Raw genomic sequence first — 19,423 nt, 5'->3', positions numbered from 1 at the left:
ATCAAGACAGTTTTTTTCCCCCCCTAAATTATCACTACTTGCCATTCATGCATCCACTTGGTTATGAATCCTAGTCATGTTTTTAGTTTAATCTAAATACTGTGTAGATTACAGCAGCTTGGGAAAAACTTTGCTTGTTGACTTTGTATTCTTAGTGTGAGAAATCTGAATGAATGATGAAATTTGTTTCTGTATTTGCCATAGCTTGTCAACATTTTAAAATTACGTTGTCTTGATTTTATTGCCACCTGGTAACTAACACAAAGATAGTTATGTAGGATACTGAGAGTGGGAAGTACCTCTTCCACCTGGGGTCTTTCTGTTGTATCAAATTCGGCTTGATTTTATTTTTATGACCTCCTGTAACAGAGGCAAAGCAGTCCATGTCAGTTCTCAAATCTGAAGAATAAAGATCTGTTTTAACTGCTCCTCATTAACATGTTAAATGGAATAAGGGTAATGAGGTAGATGCAAATATAGATGATGTCACTCTGACCTCAGAAGTCTCATATTAGAGACTATGACAGTCTCCTCTTAATAGGCTGGATCTTCATGTGGTTATTCGAACCTGCATGCAAACCTTTGCAAGACCTGGCCAAAATATCCACATTTTTCATGGCCCTAAATGTGAATCTGATGCTGATTTTGCTGTTTGGGTGGTTTAAAACAAAACGAACCAAAACACAAAAGCGACAACAAAAAAATCCAAACCCACAAAACCAAACAAACTGTTAAGTTGTTGATTCTTTTAGCACATGAGGCTGGCTATTAGTGGTTAAGTAGTTTCTTGGTATCATGTAAAGTGCAGTTCAGTCAGCCACTTCATCTCTGAACTTTTGTATCAGCCATAATTACTAGCTTAAATAGTAAAATTAGCCCCTGAAAACCAGTCATTTTTCTTTGGCACTTTGAGTGGAAATCAAAAACAATAGGAACTCCAAATTAGTTACAGCATTGTACCAAACTATAGTAGGCAACTTTTGTCTCTGGAAGATGAAGCTAAAAGCGATGCTGTATCATTAGGTATAGGCCTATAATGGAAAAAAAAAAAAAAGGCCACAATGCTAAGCAGTTTTCAATTATCAGCTAATGTGCAGTTTGTTGGCTTGAATATTGTCTGAAGGCTTGTTGCTTTTGGCTCTTTATAGTTTTTTTTAGCTCTAAACTGGAAATTAAGTTGGAGGGAACTGCACTGGTGCAGGTAAGCAACTCCATGGGATACTCCCAGAGATTAAGGCAATTTGACAAAACCACAAGAAAGGACCCAAAGTCACTGAATTTATGCTGTCTAATCCAGGTAAGTATGCAATTTATGCAGCTGAGGCTCCACCTCTTATGTCTTTGTGACCTGTTTTCTCTGTGTGCCAACCTGAACTTGTCCTGTCTCTGTTTGGGCTGTTGCTGTACAGACCTGTTGTTTCGTGCTGTTTCATGTTGGTACCTGGATGCTTCTCTGTTGCTCAAAACACAAGCAACTTTTGCATTTTAGCATGCCTGTGCCTCCTCTTTGTGTTCAACTCACTGTTGGTGCTCATCTGTCATTTCCATCATTCACTCTGTCCCTTCACCAGTGCTGCTGTGCTTTGCTCTTTGTATGTCTCAAAGGTCATGTGCTCCCAAAGACTTTACATTTCTGTCTTCAGAAATCTTAAAGTTCTCCTTTGCTGTGATGTCTGCATTTAAATGCTGACTGAGATTATTGAGATCTTTCTTCTGATTCTTGGCTTTCCTTATTTCCTGATTTGTCTATGTGCAGCTTGACTGGGAATTTTCAGAGAAAAATCCTTGCTGTGCTGATCAGTCCTTGCTGTGATTAATGGCTGAATCATCAACTAATGATTGCATCAGCACCTGCTTTTAAACATAACAAAGACTGATAAGAGTTCAGGTCTGGGGATGGGCTGATAGGAGGAAAAAGTGGGCATTTTCCATCAGTTGGGTAATCTTTCTGTGAAAGCAATTATCCTTCCCAGTAAAGGATGAAAAACACTGTAGTAGGAATGAATACACATACTAAAGACTTGTGGCAACTAATTCAAACAGTCTCATTGGATATAATTCTTCCTGTTGTGTCAAGTCTGCTTCAGAAGTAACTCTGACTCTGGTTTTCTGCTTTCTCAGACTTCTGGAATCTAAGGTGAGTTGTGGGAAGATTGAGTCTATGGTGGAGTATTGTTTAGTGTTGTAAGGACCCTGACTTGACCTTTAAAAAGCTGGAATGAGATTCATGAGATGCCTGAATGATGATATTGGAAGTGTGATGGTGGTGTTGGAAGTTTCTCTGATCTTTAAACACAGAATTAGTGATTTTTCTGGCCTTTTTCAGGTGGCTTTTGGAATATGTTTGGTAGATACGGGATATTTTGGAATAAACATTTTACAGAGAGCTTACGTGCAAGGTTCTGTCAGAAAATGACCAAATGTGTTCTGCCTTTATCATTTTGGAAGAGCTGCAAAGCTTAAGTGAAAGAAACTGGGCAGAAATTCATAGAAGGAAAATTCTCTCTTGTGAGATAATACCCTAGTCTTGGAAGTTAGTGTCCAGGACTTACAAAGAGAACCTAAAAATATTTGTGTATGTTACATTCCTTGCAAGACTTACAATTTCTCAAAAAATCCCTGAATTGTCTTTTTAAAAAATGTGCAAAAAGAGAAACTGTGGTGAAAACGCACCATTCTATACTGAAGTATTTTAGCTACTTCTTTGGGGAGTGAACATGTAGATTAGTGAATATCTTACATTTAGAAATTAGTTGGAAGGTTTGAAGTAAATGCATTTTAACTTTGAAGTAAAATGCATATTTAAATTGCATTAATGAAGATATATTTCCCATTTTTTTTGTAAGGAAGCTTCTTAACACCATTCCCATCAAATTCATTCTGTGAATATTGTTTTTATTTTGTTTGGCAGATTATCCAGATGCAAAATGGTGGATGCCTGCCTAATATTCAAATAATTTATATTATTTAACTTGTTATTAGGGGAAGCTGCATGATATGAGGGGTTTTTTTTTTTAAATCCTTTATCCAATGGTCATCTTCATAAATGCTTTTAATTTTAATGGTATAGGAAGGATTTTGGCCTGGGTATGTAAAGCAGATATGTTTTCCTAGTGTATTTTAAATAATTATATTTCAACACTGGGAGCAGAAAATGTATTAAATGAAACCAAATTTTTTTTCCCGTTCCAATAAATCTGCATTTACTTTGGAAGGAGATAGTTTTTGGAAATACACTGCCAAAAAAGTGTCAAGGTGTTTGGAAGTGTGGTGCTTTACAAGAACTTCTCAGTCTCTTAGTACTTTTTACGTTAAGCTGGCTGTGAAGTTTTAAAATGGTGAAATCTATTTTACATTCATCTCTTCATTCCTATTTGTCCTTACCTTAAAAATATGTTGGAAGCTCCATGCTGCTGCTTCAGAGATTACAGTTACTGCATTAAACTTCACATTCAGTAATTTAAAAAACCCAGGGATCCAAGCATGGGAGTAACATTCAGTAATTTAAAAAACCCAGGGATCCAAGCATGGGAGTAATTGATTGCAGCAACTTCTTTACATGCTGTTACCATATTTCAAGTACTGTTTCTGTGAACTAAAAAAAAAAAAAAAAAACCCAAATTCCAGCAAAACCCAACAAAGTTATAGCTTTGTGACTATAGATGTGACTTCTCATATGATCTTAGTAGCCCCTGTGCTTTGAAATGCATTAAATAAAAAGACTTTGTATTAAATGAAGGGAAAGGAGAAAAATATGCACCAAATGGGTGTTGTGTTATCACGGACTTGAAGATGTTGTACAGCTGTCTTCCAGTTCAGCCTGCAGTATTCAAATATTTGAAAGATCTGTCTCTGAAATGCAAGCAGGACACCCACTCAGAATAAAACCAGTTTGCACTGCTCTCCTGTACTTGGTAGAACAGACTCCCAAAGAGCATAGCAGAGCTAGCAGCATGAGAGCTGTGAGAGACTGCCATGATGTATGTGAAATGAAGAGCAGAAATGTACTTTGATTATTCTTGGAGGGGGGATTGGGTGTGTGTGATGCTGAATTGCTTCTCTGTTAGAGTGGAGAGAATGGAGTGGGCATTTAAATGCACTGAGTGCTTGCAGGATGTGGGGTTGTTTGTCTCTGGTTCACCAGCACAAACAAGCGAGGTGCCAGAGCTATTTTGTGCAGATAAGCAGTGTGAGATCTGGCACTGAAGAGCCCACACAGTTCCATGGACTCATGGAGTTCAAAATTGAAAGGTTGGTGTTCACTGCAGGTGATGCTTTCTTCACCTTGCACCAAGCAGTACTTTCACCCACATGGCTGGATCCTGAATGCCAGATGGTTCCAAAACCTTGTTTTAGGCAGTGTTTGTGAGGGTAGTACTTATTGCAACTACAGAAGTAAAGATTGTCTTCATTCAGTTGTTGCACATTCAGGTGAATATGAAATTAAGGTGAAGTTCTGCTACCTGTGTCCACACTGAGTGGTATATCTGGAAAATACGTTGTGGAATGTTTTCTTGATACAGAGGTCTAGTCTGTACTGGTCAGAGAGCCCTTCCCTGAGTACAGACCCTTGCATGTGCCAGCTGTTGCTGTGCAGCATGCTAGGTCCTGAATGGAAGAATAGGATTTTTATTGGTTTGGGGCTTTTTTACAGAAAGTGTGCTTTCAGTCCTTTGGTTTCACTTCCAGTGCTCACTCTGTTTTTGACACCCATTACTGCTGCTGGACTGTGAATGGTCTGATGTGGAGTTCATGAACTGTTGGTCAGAAGCAGCCATTGTAAGAACCTTGGGGTGCAATTCAGTACTGCAGAGTGAAGCTTTCTCTACAGACTGGAGATGTTTGATATGAATTGAGCTCTTCCAGGAGGAAATTATTTCACAGGAGCACAACCTGAGAACATTTCATCATGGAATACCTGCCACTGATTTGATACCTGTGAAAAAGCAAATTGTTTGCAGGAGGGCCTATCATGATACACTGAGAGAGACAAGGGAAAAGGAGTAAATTTATATGGAGTACCAAATATATCTGTGATACTGTGTGTGTGATTCCTGCAGGTGGGGAAGCTGAGGCACTGTGAAAAGCTGTATAGTGTGGCAGTAGGTGTGCTCATGTAGTGACAGCTGTTGCCTGACAGCCCCTTCCAGTAAATCCTTCATTCTTCCACAAGAAGTGCTTTGTGCTTAGCAGACCAAAACCTGCTCCTCAGATTCCTGTTCAGTGGATTTAAATTGTTCTCAGAGATAAGCCCTGGCAAAGGCAGATGCAGCATGTGGGGTGCTGTCTTTTTGGTAACCCCAAGGATGGATGTGGTGATGATGTAGTGCGATGCCATTTTATTTTTTGAGCTTCTCCTTGGCTTCCTGTTGGGCTGCCTGGCTGTGCTGTCTGTATTGCAGATCTCCCACTTCAGGGCTGTTTCAGTAACACAAGGTCACTCTTGAGTTACAGCCATCCAAACTTCAACAGTCTGCCATGATTTAGTAGCATGCTGAACCTCTCCAGCTCGTGCAAGGGGAAGAGCAAGGTCTGGGTCTCTTGCTGGGAAAGGTTTTGAGGAGTAGGTTGGAAAAGAAAATCCTTTGGAAGTTGTCATCCTCTAGGACAGAAATGGGGCAGATGAATGCCACAAAGAGAAGAGTGTAAATTGAAATGAATACAGTTTATGTGAGTGAGCATCCTCCTGGAGAAGCATAAACCTCAGGTTTGTTTTTCTGTGGGTTGTATGTAGTGTTTGACCCTCTGGGGGGAAGCAGCCAGGAGTCAGTGCTGCATGCTCTTGTTCTTGCAGCTATGATAACAGCAGGAATTAGTGGTTAATTGTTTTCATTAAAAATAGTGGGAGAGGCCAGCCCTGCAGATCAGCCATGGGGGGCAGGGGCTGGGTGCCTCCTTCCCCTGAAACCTACCCCTGAAATGTCCCCTGAGTCAAGCAGTAGCTAATTACAGCATTTATAATGACATGAACCTTTAATCACATTGTCCATAGTGGACTAAGAGCATTAAAAAAGTAACAAAACCCCCACCAAAGCCTGTCACAGGTGTCCTGTGCAATTACGTTTTGCCACCCCCAGGACTTGAGGCTGATGGCAAGAACTTCAGACATGCTCCTGGTAAAAGATACTGTGTCAGAAACTTGTTCCCCTAGACCTTCTCTCTCTTGACAGCTGCCCTCCAGGTCAAGGGAGGATTTTCTTAGTGCTGAGTGAAAGGTAGCTTTAAAGGTCAGATTATCCACCAGTCTTGTGGGAGCTGCTGAGGTAAAGCTGCTGCTGAGGTGTCTGCCTTTTTTACATACCTGTAAATTTGGCCCTGGTTCTGTAAATAATGAAGTTATATTTAAAGTGCCTTATGTCAGAAGAGTTCCAGTGGCAATAAACCTTTTAATGAAAAAGCATAAAGCAAGAGAACTTTTTAACAATAAATGTCTTCCTACACTTAGCACGTTAGGGTGCATAATCACCCCTCTGCATGGTTTTTGGTGTAATATGTGTGGTATTGAGGAACTGGCAAGCTATTTGGCATTTGTAGAGCATCAAACAGTAGATGACTAAGTCAGTCAGTGCATCTAAATAATTATATATAAGAAATACTTGTGAAAATTAACCCCTCCATCTTACAGAAATAACCATGGCAATCTGTGTGGAGATAGCAGCTATTACTGCCCACATACAGATTGGTTTTGTTTCCCTACCTAACCCCGAGGTAAACAGAGTAACTGGCACAGAATATGAAGTGTTTTCTTTACTACTTAATGCCTTTCAGTGGATTCTGCTAACACAGTTACGCTGGCTAGTTACTCCTGCTAAACTGTAAAATAGCTCAGGAGGGAACCATTTCAGAATTGCTTGAGAGCAAGCCAGATGCATAATGCCTGCATACATAAAATATGTTTTAAAAGGAAAAAGTTAAAGCTCAGTGGGAATTGTTGGTGATCTGCCTTTCTAAGATGAAGTTTATGTTATTCCTTTATCAAATAATTTTAAGGCAAGCAACTCCTCAGGATGAGGAGAGGGAAAAAAATAGGTCTGTAATAACAACAAAATACCTGTGTGGTTTTATTTTTAGTCTGTGAGGAAAATCATTCAGGAGACAATCCCAGATTCTTGTGTTCGTTCTCCTGGGTCTGTGGTAGCTGATCATCCAGACTATTTTAAGCTCCTTGGCTGTATATTTTCTCCAAGCTTTCAAGAGGAATTTTTAGGATTTGAGGCCCGGGTCTCTAGCCTAAGTGTACCTGTGTTCCGCTGGCACCAGCTTGGCTTCAGCTCTTGTCGCGGAGACGCCGTGAGCCCGCCCAGCCCGGCACTACACACTGTGTGCTCACAGCTCTGCCACTTGGTCATTCCAGCGTGGCTCACACTCTCTGTCACCCTCACGGTGATCTGATCGTGTCGCCGGGGCTCTGTGTGCCCTGCAGCCATGGCGCACATGGATTCATCCGGATTCATCCATCCATGGCCTCCGCCTCCCGCCTGCCTGCTGCATTTATCTACCAGAGCACTATAATCCTCCTCTTTTCAGCCAGACGCTTGGCAATTAAGACACGATCTGCCCTACTTAAGGTATAAATAAGCCTTTAATGTTACTTGGGGATTACATTAGGACATGAGGGGCTCTTTTGAAGGCCGGGCTTTGGCACAGCAGGATTCACAAAGCAGGCTGCTCCCGCAAGATGCTCGAATAGGGGAAGGGAATGGATTCCCAGCCACACATACAGAGAGCAGTGGCAGCTTCTGACTAGGGAGATGCTAAATTGGCCTTTAGCAGTTGTAAAAGTATGTGTGTCAAGGGTAAGCTGGCTGTGTCCTTAGATCAAATAAACTTGTCCATGCAGGCAATAATCATCAGAGAGTTTACTGGCATACTGATGGAGCTGAAATACTTGGAGCTAGTTTCCTCCTTTTGATTCCAGCAGGACTGGTGGGTGTAACACTCTCCACCTGACTGTCCTGAGTCTCCTTGGCTTATGAGACCCGTGCATCTGTGGCAGATGTCTGTTTGGCCATCATTTGCTCTTGCCTCTGACTTGCTTTGCTGTGCTTGGGTGACTGAGGGAGCTTCTGTGTATGCAGGAAGATACTTATGCTTTGAAAACCTCTGAGTTTGGGGGGGAAAAAGCAAGCTGGGGAGTACCAGGTCTTGAGGCGTATTTCATGCAGTCAAAAAAAATTTCTGCATTTGCACATTTTCTACTTTCATTACAAGTTAAGACGCTGAAATTAAACAATTGAAATGGAGTGAGGAGTCACTGGCATTGTGTTGAATACAAGTGCACACCCTGAGTGCACAGTGCCTCTCTGGAAACTTTTACAGCTTACTGATATGATGATGTTAGGACTGTAGAGTCATTAAATGGGAGTGAACCATTTAACATTATTATTTGTTAATAATTTCCCACTTCTGGATCTCCTGGCACTACTGAATTACAGGCACTGGCACTACAGCTGTTATCTCAGATGCTCCCACAGCTGCCTCACACTGCCAGGTACTGCTGCTAGGAAAAGGAAGGATTAAATCTGTCAGCATCAAATACCTGTTCTTAGCTCAGCTACTGCAGAAATAACACTTTTCTGAGTAATTTGAATATTGCATACTGGACTGTTTGCAGTCTGTAGGTTATAAACTTCTTTTGTGGCTTGAGGCAAACATAATAAACACTTTTGAGTCACAACCCAACCTTGTTTCCACTGCACTGTCCAAAAGTTTCCTTAGGACCCTGACCCTATGATCAGAGGTAGGAGTTTTACAGGTGATAAGGCAGCTCCTTGGCAAATCTGGACTGCTTTGTTTGTCCTTTGGTATGCTGGGCAGGGGGTACTGGTGGAAAGGGATATCTTGATGTTTACTTTAGGCACTTGGGGCTTAAGGCACACAGATGTCTACAGATGTGCATGTCCGTGCAGACTTTGGGCAGTGCTTTTTCCTGCCTAGAATAGCAGAAAAGGAAGGAAAGAGGGAGAAGGGAAAGATTCTTATACACATTTATTTTTTCCCCCTTTTTTACTTTTTTAAAATTTTAAATTGTTTTTTTCTTTTAAAGGAGGGATGGATTTTAATAGTGGGCAGCGGGTGTTTCTCTTGAGTTTGGCTTGTGCCTGTGCAGAGCATTCCTGTCCTGCCCCGGGGCTGGCTCTGGGTGTAGCACCCACCCCACGTACCCGGCTGTGAGTCGCAGGATCGGTATGTACCACAGCATTGGTGGTGCTTAGGCTTGGGGGTGGGCTGGGGCAGCTGAGATAAACCGGGAAAAAGATGCACAACCAGCCTTTGACTCTTTTCTGCTTAGTTTGTGTAGTTGCATTCGGGCCAGTGGCTGCCAACACTTCATTCTCTTGCTGTCTGTGTTTAAACTATCCATATTTGGATTGCTTCAGGCAGGGGGAACTACAACCAGTCTGGAAAGCTGCATATTTACTAGATCTGGTACTGGTAAAACCTGAATTTCCCCCTGCTGTCAAAGGGAAGAGAAGTGTGGTGTACTGGAGGGAGCACGAGTAAATGTAACTGTGCTCAGCTGGTACCAACAATAGGCTTCACTTCCCAGGGGGACTGCCCTTTCTCCTAGCACTTGGTTATCTTGCTGAAGATGTGGAATATGCAGAACATCGTGAGCACTTTGCCCTTTTTGTCCCTTTTTGAACTTTGACCACTTGGTCAGGATTGTTTATCAACCCAGAATAGCTAATTGCACGGTTTCTCATTTCACTGAACAAAGGTGCTGTGGCCAGAGTCTCCAGGACAAGAGCTGTCTAGCAGAAGAGCTGAGGTGGAAGCTAGGAGCTTACCTATGGAGCTGAGTGAGAAGGGAGGCGTGCAGAACAATGGATTTGTTCAAAATGAGGATTTTGAGGACAAGGAGACGGCCACCAGTAGCCAAGAAGAAGTGCCAAAGACGTGCAGCGTTGATGTGGAGCCGGTGGCTGTGGAGGAGACCGTGCTGAAGCCTTATGCTGGGATGCCAAAGGAGGTCTTGCTGCAGTTCTCCAGCCAGGCCCGCTACAGAGTCACCAGGGAGATCCTCTTCTGGCTGGTGATCGCTGGTGCCATTGTGCTCGTGTGTGCTACAATTGCCATCATTGCTCTCTCTCCCAAGTGCCTGGACTGGTGGCAGGCCAGCCCGATTTATCAGATCTATCCTCGCTCCTTCCGGGACAGCAACATGGATGGGAACGGGGATCTGAAAGGTGGGTCAGGTTTCATTCTTGCTGTGTAAGAGTTGTCTGTGTGTATGTGTTATACGAAAAGGAAAACCAGTGGAAAAGTACAGTCCAATGGACAAAGCCACCTTAATGGAGAGAAGTAAGAGAAGTTGTCAGGCAGCGTTAATAGCAATTCACATTGTTGTGAATAAATCCAGGAGCTGTTTGCTCAAGTAGAGTCTAAGTGTAGAATTAGAAAGGAAGTTGAGATATGGTGCTGAGAGCAAGCAGCAGCACAGCTGCTACCAGAGTCAGACACCTCCACAAAATCAGGAGGATGAATGGTGCTGAGCACCTGGTCCTGTTTGCTGGCTGCTCCTCCTAAGGAAAACTAAAACTGACTAAGAGAGGAGAAAGATGTGTTACTTCTTGTTTTCTTCATGCTCTAGGTGTTATCAGCTGGTAAAAATGCGTGGAGATGGGGCACCTGGTAGCAAGGAAGCAATGGCACTTATCAGTAGCTGAGCTGAGACTGCCCTGCAGGAAGGGAAGGCCCAGCACCAAAATGGACAATGCATTTTTAAACAAGAAGTGAGAAGTGCAGTACTGGCAGGTGAAGGGCAGAAACTGTTCCTGTAGCTGCATACCACAGTAACGTGTCAGGAAGATAAAGGGACCAGAGTACAAAAAAGTATTTTGTTTATTTCTGAACAGATTATGTCCTTTTCTTTTTAAATAGGTATCCAAGAAAAACTGGACCATATTACATATTTAAATATAAAAACCATCTGGATCACCTCTTTCTTTAAATCCCCTTTAAAAGACCTTGGATATGGAGCTGAAGACTTCTATGACATTGATCCCATTTTTGGATCTATGACAGATTTTGAGAATCTGATTGCAGCCATACATGACAAAGGTAAGCTGCACCTCCAAGCAAAGTAACTCTGTTGAAAAGATGCACCTTATAGGGACAGTCCCTCCGTGGTGGCATTAATCAGGAGCAGATGGAGGTGCCAGCAAAGGGTACAAGGCAGCTCCACAGCCACGTGAGCTCCGTGACTGCCTTCTCCTGCCCCTTGGCTCTGGGGCAGAGCTGAAAGCAGGACAGAGGGCACAGGGAGCTGCAGCAGCAGCACAGGGGCTGCCTGTCCTCTGCAAGGAGGATGCTTCTGCCATCCATGCTCCCTGAGGCCTGGCTTATGGGCACTGGAGGGCTGGGATCAAGCTGAGGTGCAGTTCTGTCTGACTGAACATGAGGGAACACACGCTTCTTTCCTGCCCTCGCATCCTTGCTTTGGTGCTTTTGTGCCTCAGACCAAATGTTTGCTCAGGTGTTTCTTCTTACAGCTGCTGAGCCAAACAGAAAATGGTTTGCAAGTCTGAAAATATTTGAGGTTTCAATAAAATGTCTGTTCTTTAGGAAGGGTGATGAAGAATGTGTGATGACTGATGCTAGGCTGGTGAAGTGCCTTTCTCACCTGGGAGGTGCGGGACAGATGCTGAAGTCAGAGTTAGTGAAAGTGGTTCATAACAGCAGAAATCTGTTTTGATTGTTCTCTCCACTCTCCTTTCCCTCACAAGCTGTGTTCGAGCTACTTGCAAACACCAGTCAGGTCCAACTGTTTTGGTAGTCTGCTACTTTTTGTGGGGTTTTTCTTCCCCTCTCCCTCACCAGAGCTCTGGCATGGAAGAAGCCCAAATACCTCTGATACTGCATTTGGAAAAAATATGAATATTGTCTTAAAAGGCTAAATGTAACGTTGTAGTGCAGAGGGAGGATTGTTGGGGTTTTTTATGTTTTTGTTTTTATTTTTAAGGGCTAAAGGTGATAATGGATTTAATACCAAACCACACCAGTGACAAGCACCGGTGGTTTCAGCTGAGCCGCAATCGGACAGGGAAGTACACGGACTACTACATCTGGCAGGACTGCAGGCAGGCTGCTGGCTCAGTCATCCCTCCCAACAACTGGGTAAACACGGGAAGGGACACACACACACCCCAAGCTGGGTGCCACAGAGCAGAATCGGCTGTAACATGATTCTCCTGGTGTACACGGGGTTGTAAGTGACTGGTGAGAGGCACAAACTGATGTTACTACATGAGTTAGTGCAGATTAAGATTAAAACCAGGTTGGGAGATCACTTGAAAAGTTCTTACTTAAAGTGAAATTTTAAAAATTACTTTTGTTTCTTCACCTCAGTGTGAAATCTTCGTTCATTAAACAAACACACAAAGAAAAGGTTGGGCACAAGTTGTTCCTTCTGTGTATGGGTATTCTGTTCTAGAAACTGTGTCAGGTATTCTGAAGTCATAGTTGGTTGCAACAAAACAATGTGGTCTTGGCTTTTGTCCTTTTTTCTGGGAAGTGCTCAGGCCAGAAAATGCATTGCCTATTTCAAATAGATTTATTTTAGATTAGAACCAGTGGGTGCATGATTAGGAACTTGTATATTCTAAAAACTCCAGGTGGAATTAATACTTTGTACCAATTTGTATAATTTCTCTTTAAAGTTAAGAGTCTTAAGAACTGTCTTAGCTTTTAGAATCCTTTATTAGAGAGATGGTGATAAAGTTTAACATTTTTAACTTGCTGACTGTTGTTGACCCTTCAAAGGGATGATACTAAATTGTAGAAATCTCTAAGTTAACCAAAGCTATTTTAAATAAGTTTTAGAAGAAGTAATTCCAAAATAAATGTTACCACGCATGTTTTCCCCTCTATTCCAGATATTTCCCAATGAAAGTTAACTTAATAAAAAATTTTCAAAATCTACAATACTGAACAAGAAATAGGTGTGGTAAAGCATAACTAAAGGGAGAACAGCTGTGTGGCAAAAAGAAATGAAAATCATAACTACCAAAATCTGTTCAAAATGTAGTCCACTGGTTAGGCACTTTATGCTTTATTTAATGCTTGTAATGCCCCACATTTTAATGGATGCACAGGAGGAAATGTTTGTTACGTTGTTAGTAGTTCTGATTGTCTCTCTCCCTTGGCTGAGCAGGTGAGTGTCTTTGGGAATTCCAGCTGGGAGTTTGACGACGTGAGAAAGCAATGCTATTTCCATCAGTTTGGGAAGGAGCAGCCAGACTTAAATTTTCGCAACGCAGCTGTCCAGCAGGAAATCCATGTAAGTGTGGAACCCCAGGTGCTGAGCCCACCCAGAGCAGCTCTTGCACTGAAGCCTTAGGATGGCAAGTGCAGAGAAGTTTTTTATCTCTGTTGATACAAAGAGTTGTTAATTAGCCGGTCAAACGGAGGCATGGCACCTTGTTTAGCAGAGAGATGTTTGCATTCTCGGGAAAGCAGAGGCGATGCTGATTTGAATTACAAGGAATGCCTGGGCTTGTTGATAAGGGGGAGATAGCGAGTTTCGATCTGTCCACGTGTCTGATGACTTTCCAGGGGGAAAATGAGTGTTTTCCCAGTGAGAGTGGTGGTGATGGTGCTGCTCCGATGGAATCTCATTCCTGTCTGCACTGTTTCCTAGCTGACAGTGTGGAATTCATTGAAATATGGGGATGTAGGCTTGAATATGGGGAGCAGGACAACTGCTGCTTCTTTTTCCCCTTTCTCTAAGTTATCCCTCAGCAGGTAGTACAGCCACTTCATGTGTTTAATTGAATCGTAAGCGTTTGCCGCTTTGCTCTGTTGCTGCCCGGTCCTCCTGGGACGGTCTCTGCTGGCCTCTCCCCTCACCACGAGGGTACTGCATGAGCTCGAAGAGACAAAACGCTTCTGGTCACACCTTTTAACTCAGGCACACAATGAGAACTACTGAAACTCCAGCATTTCCTATGAAAAAAAAGAATACTTGAAAGCTGGGAAGTTTGTCCTGGTAACACCAGTCTTTGGTAAATGTGTATGAGCATCATGTTAAAGAATAATTTTTGTCTAGTGTTTTAATTCTAAATCCTGTTGCAGAAGGTTAGGAGGACTGAGCAGGATGCAAATGGACTTCTGCAGAGAAACTCAAGTCTTTGGTTCAGCAGCACAAGGGCACCCAAGAACAGCCAAACTGGGCAACCAACGTGTTGTGGTTCTCATGTGTAAATAGATGCAGATTGGTGCCAGTGAGAGACACATCAGTGCTTGATGTTTGCAGTGCTGATACCCGGGTTTGCTTTTGTGCTGAGCACAGGTATAAGCATGGACATTTTTGGGTAGATTCGGTATTGGACAGACACTGTATTGAGAGCTGCTGCTTTCAGAATTGTGCTGTGATAAAGTGCAGCTCAGTGAGGCCGTCCTTATTTGCCAAACAAAAATCTGTACAGCTTGAGTGTGCACTGGTTCTACTCCAGCCAGTTCAGACAAGTGTACTTCATTTGTTTAAAAAAGGCAAGTCACTAGACTTTTTAAAAATATATATATAAAATGTTTTTTCCTCTGATGAAGACAAGAATCACAACTAAGACAAGAATCACAACTAAAGGACTTTGCAGAAACCACTCAAGAGGGACTGAACTTTGGAGTTTTTTGTTAAAACTGGGGCAATTAAAACTGTAGTAATATAATTAGTGAAGTGGAATATAATTTTACTAGTAGTGACTAACATTGGAATTTGATAGTGAAATTTCAAATCAATAGCATTTGTAATTGTTGGATAATAATTTCTTACATTCTTGCAAATCAACAAATAAGTCTGAAAATTTTAAAAAATTACATCAGTCAAATAAGAGAGAACAAATGTTTTAAGAGCTCTATTGTGTAAAAGAAAACCGGTGGCACAAGGTTTGTGCTGAACAACATATTCCTGCATATTTGAATCAATGTGTTCTAATTGTGTGCAGCCATGGCATGAGTGTTCATCAACAACGTCACTTAGCATGAGCCCAGTTATGTTGAGGGATGAGATTAGAAACTGCTTTTAGTGAGCCATGCCCTGGCTTTGGTCTCCTAAATTATGGGAAAAGTTAGAGACCAGTCTTTTTTTTTTTTTTATGAATGAAATAGTAAGACATATTTTATTTAGCTATTAATTTGACCTTAGACCAACAGGATTCACTTTAGCTTCTAGAAAAATTCGAAGTACAAATGAAAAAATGAATTGTTATGTATTAACACCACCTTCCAAGTTTAGTTTTCTTTTTAAGAGTATACTATTTTAAATGGAGTGGGCTTACTCAGACTTTTCAATTTTTGCTTTTATCTAGGACATTATCAAATTTTGGCTTGGCAAAGGAGTTGATGGACTTAGTTTTGGCACTGTTAAATTTCTCTTAGAAGCAACACATCTCCGGGATGAGCCTCCAGTGAACAAGTCTCAGAATGGAGTAATGTTTATGTTCTGTCTTTGCTTTCTTTCCTGCTTTTCCTATGGAGGCAAGAGTGCCTGCTTTGACTCTTTTGGGTCTTAACTGTGGCTGTAGGAAAATCAGGTCAGCCTTGGGAGGCGGGTGGGTCCCGGGCACTCTGCACAAAGAGCACTCACCACCAGGGAGCCCCAGTAAGAACGGGAGCATAACTGAAAACCACTGGTGTAGGCCATGTGGCACAATGAGAGGTGATTAAACACATTCACTGTTGTTTATGTTACTTGCTTTTGCTCTGATAGTGAACTATCATCACTTGGTGATGCTGCCAGGTAGTGCCAGCACTAAGAGACTTCTGTGGAGCTGGGGGTCACAGGCAGCTGGCCAGCTCCAAGGTGGTGGTGCTGGTGTTGTGTTACTCTGTCAAGGCACTGCCCATCTTTGGAGCCTGGTCTGAGGCCACAGCTCATGCTGTGCCCACTGCTCCAGATGGGCTCTGTTGGTTAGTGCTGTGGCTGGGCTTTCCCTGCTGAAGGATGGGATCCAGAATTATCAGTCCTCAGCTCTGTGCTGTTGGTGTTAGCATGCTGAACTCATTTCAGTAAAAATTCATGACTGGTGCACTGCCTCAGGAAAGAATGGGGAAAATTTGGAGAATTGTGAAACCTAGAACATTGGTGAACTAATGTGAAGTACTCTACCCTGCTTTAAGGAGAGTATCACAGCCTATTCCCAGCTCTACCATGACTACACCACCACCCAAGTTGGTTTGCATGACATCGTCCGCAGCTTCCGTCACACCATGGATGAGTTCAGCAGAGAGCCTGGCAGATACAGGTAACCAGCACAGCTGGCCAGTCCTTTCCAGTATTCATCTGCCTCTTGCTAGCAAGAAAATGTTCTTTTATTAACATAATATGCCACAGAAATGCAAATCCTCCAGTGCAGAGGCTGTACTATCTCTTCCCCAGTGTATGCAGAAAGGAATTGGCTCTGTTAGCTCTGCTCCATCCATGGACTGTATAAAGGTATAAAGAGCAGAAAAGGAAAACATTCTAATCACAGAGATACTAATTTATCAGCCCTGTGATTGATTTATTCTTTAGTTTTAATGGTGCAGTTCAAGTGAGACATGCAGTCAGAGAGTGTTAAAATCACAGAAAGGTTGAATTTGGAAAGACCTCCTGAGGTTCTCTGATCCAAATCCCCTGCTTTTTAGGGCCACCTGGAGCCAGTTGCCCAGGAACTTGTCCAGATGGCTTTTGAACATTTCCAGCAATGGAGACTTTACAACCTCCCTGAAAAGCCAGTGCCAGGGCTCAGCCACCCTGACTGGTGGGAGTTTCCTGATGTTCAGAGGGAAACACCTGTCCTGTGTTTCAGTTTGTGCCCATTGCCTGTGGCCCTGGCTCTGGGCACCCCTGAAAAGAGCCTGGCTCTGTCACCTCTGCACCCTCCCTTCAGTACATGGATGAGATGCCCCTGAGGCTTCCCTTCCCCAGGCTAAACAGCCCCAGCCTTTGCTCCTGGGGGAGATGTTTCAGTCCCTAATGGCCCTCGAGGCAGACTGAGGGAAGGATTACTGCCCTCACTTGTGGCAGCACTCCCCTAATGCAGCCCAGGCTGCCCTGAGCCGCCTACAGGGGCACACTGATGGCTCACGGGCAGCTTGAGGGACCCCCACGTCCTCTGCTCTGAAGGAAAGCATGGAAATTGCTGGAATGGAGTGTGTGGACATGGATTCAGAAAGACAAAACCTCCGTCAGATACTTTAGCCTTGTGTTGACTCCTTTAGATTTTTCTCCAGCAATTTCCCAGGAGTACTGCTCCTTGATTCCTTGTCTGCCTTACCATTTTAATCTTTTTTTGATGGGGAGAGGGAAGTGACCATAATTCTTAATGCTCTCTGTCCAACCATTTCTAGCTTTATTTCTGTTCTGTGTAACCAAAAATGAGCCAAAAAAGCTATTTGTGTACTTCTTTGTAGATTTATGGGCTCTGATGATGATGAAAAGGAAGATATTGAAGCAACAATGATGTATTATGGAACGACTTTTGTCCAAGAAGCAGATTTTCCCTTCAATTTCAACCTAATTAACATGAAAAATCTATCAGGCAACAGTGTTTCTGAAGCTGTCAACTCGTGGATGCAAAACATGCCTGCAGGAAAATGGCCAAACTGGGCAGTAAGAGTTCTAGACCAACTCTCATAGGAAGGGCTTGTTCCTGTAGGGGACAGAAACCACACACACACACTCTCTGATTTCAGTGGGATCAGCAGCCTGGGCGCATGGCTGAGCTTGTGAAAACTCTCAGCTGCTGTAGTTGGAATTGTTGGCACTGTCCGGCTCTGCTGCCCTTCAGCAACAGCTCCACTCCCCTTGCAAGGATGACAGAAGGGAATTTATGATCATGCCTCTCCCTCAGTGTCTCCAATGGCTAAACCACCAGTGAAAATGGAATTGGGATAATTATCTTGACCATAAACTGACTCACTGCAATGGATTCTGGAACCCGCCCAGGGCCAGGGCAGAGAGGAGCAGGCTTGGGAGAGCAGTTAACTTAAAACATTGCTCCTCTTTTTCATAGGAAGCATGTTGGGAATGTGCAAAGGATCTTTTCAAAGCAAGCAGAGCAGTCCTCACACAGCAGAGAACTGTAAGCAGGGACAACAAGCTTATTTAGATAACAAATAACAACTTGTTATTTGTTATCTATTCCTCACTTCTGCCTCATGTGCTGCTGGCAGGACTTCTGTGTATTAAATTTTTTGGAACAGAAGTTTGTAATGGCATCAAGGTACCTCATAGCCCTGGCAGGGAAAGAAAAAAACCCAAAACATTTACTACCTCGTTAAATTAGTTAATAAATTTCACATATGCATGAAATTTTATAATCTGTGTTTAACAGAATGACATTTTCTTCAGGTTGGAAGTCCTAATGCTGCTCGGATTTCAACTCGGATTGGGAAGGAGTACATCAATGTCATGAACATGCTGCTTTTAACCCTCCCTGGCACTCCTGTAACTTACTATGGTGAAGAAATAGGCATGGAGAACATTGCATCGGAAAATGTAAGTGAAGAGCATGTTAACTCTGGTCCTGTTGTTGTTTAGTTCCAAGTAACAGAACACTCAAAAACACAAGAACTTTTGTTTTGCTAACCAAACCCAGTCATTCTCACTGCTTAAATGGTTTTCCATGTTCCTCATGGCAAACCTCTGCACAGCTTGTGGAAATGGCCAGGCCAGAGACCAGAACCAAGGCCTGGATGTGTGTCTGAACTGGTAGACTTCAGTTATGGATGTTGATTTCTGTCTTGCTCCGGATCAGTCTTGCATGGTTTCCAGCAGTGGTGCTTCAGCAGAAGGGACAGCACGTGCCAGCACTGGGCCTGGCCAGGGGTTAGGAGAGGTGCTGCGGACACATGAGGGAAGATAACTGAGCTGTCTCCTTCCTCCCGTGCCCTCATCATCATCATGCCAGAGTCCATTATTTCCTGGCTGTTATTTAAAGGAAGTCAGGGTTCTGATTCTGTCCCAGCCACAGCTGTCATGAGTGTGCCCAAGCTCAGAAAAAGGGATCTGCACGAAGGGAAGGCTGCCTGGTGGCAGGCAGAAGTGGCTTTTGGTCATCATGCATAGTCTGTCCCAAAAGGACAGGCTCATCTCTGCCTCTCCTGGCTGTATTTGAGCACCATGAGAACATGGTCCTATGGCAGATGCTGCTTTTCCTGTGGAAAGCCTGTTAGGGAATGAGGCAGCTGCTGGCAGTGTTAGACATGGCATTGGCTAGCTTTGTATCAAAGGGACACAGGTACTTAAAGCACAGGATCCTCTCCAGATTTGTCTGATTCAGATATGGCGAAGTGATTCTCTGATTTAAAAGGAAACCATTTCCTCTGAGAAAACCCCAGGTCAAAGCATCTCCTGCATTTTCTTGCTGCTGCTGATTACTGCTGACAGGGTGATTCTCTTAAGAAAAGTGGCTCACCCTGAGCTCCTCAGGGTTCACTC

The 19,423-nt window shown here is 43.1% G+C and overlaps 1 protein-coding gene across 1 annotated transcript in view; it reads left to right on the top strand.

Annotated features, from left to right (window-relative positions):
- The first annotated feature begins 9,721 nt into the window (after window positions 1–9,721).
- The window catches only part of SLC3A1 (solute carrier family 3 member 1), a 12,294-nt gene continuing 2,592 nt past the window's right edge, over window positions 9,722–19,423 (top strand). Inside the window, exons 1-8 of the mRNA XM_063152071.1 lie at window positions 9,722–10,190; window positions 10,885–11,064; window positions 11,966–12,120; window positions 13,157–13,282; window positions 15,309–15,428; window positions 16,120–16,244; window positions 17,395–17,593; window positions 18,335–18,481. Of these exons, the coding sequence (XP_063008141.1) occupies window positions 9,794–10,190; window positions 10,885–11,064; window positions 11,966–12,120; window positions 13,157–13,282; window positions 15,309–15,428; window positions 16,120–16,244; window positions 17,395–17,593; window positions 18,335–18,481 (1,449 nt within the window). The 5' untranslated portion in view covers window positions 9,722–9,793. The remainder of the gene's footprint in view (window positions 10,191–10,884; window positions 11,065–11,965; window positions 12,121–13,156; window positions 13,283–15,308; window positions 15,429–16,119; window positions 16,245–17,394; window positions 17,594–18,334; window positions 18,482–19,423) is intronic.

Source organism: Melospiza melodia, chromosome 3 (genome assembly GCF_035770615.1).
Source record: "Melospiza melodia melodia isolate bMelMel2 chromosome 3, bMelMel2.pri, whole genome shotgun sequence".
Taxonomy (NCBI): domain Eukaryota; kingdom Metazoa; phylum Chordata; class Aves; order Passeriformes; family Passerellidae; genus Melospiza; species Melospiza melodia.
This window is presented reverse-complemented; position numbering and strand designations above follow the sequence as displayed.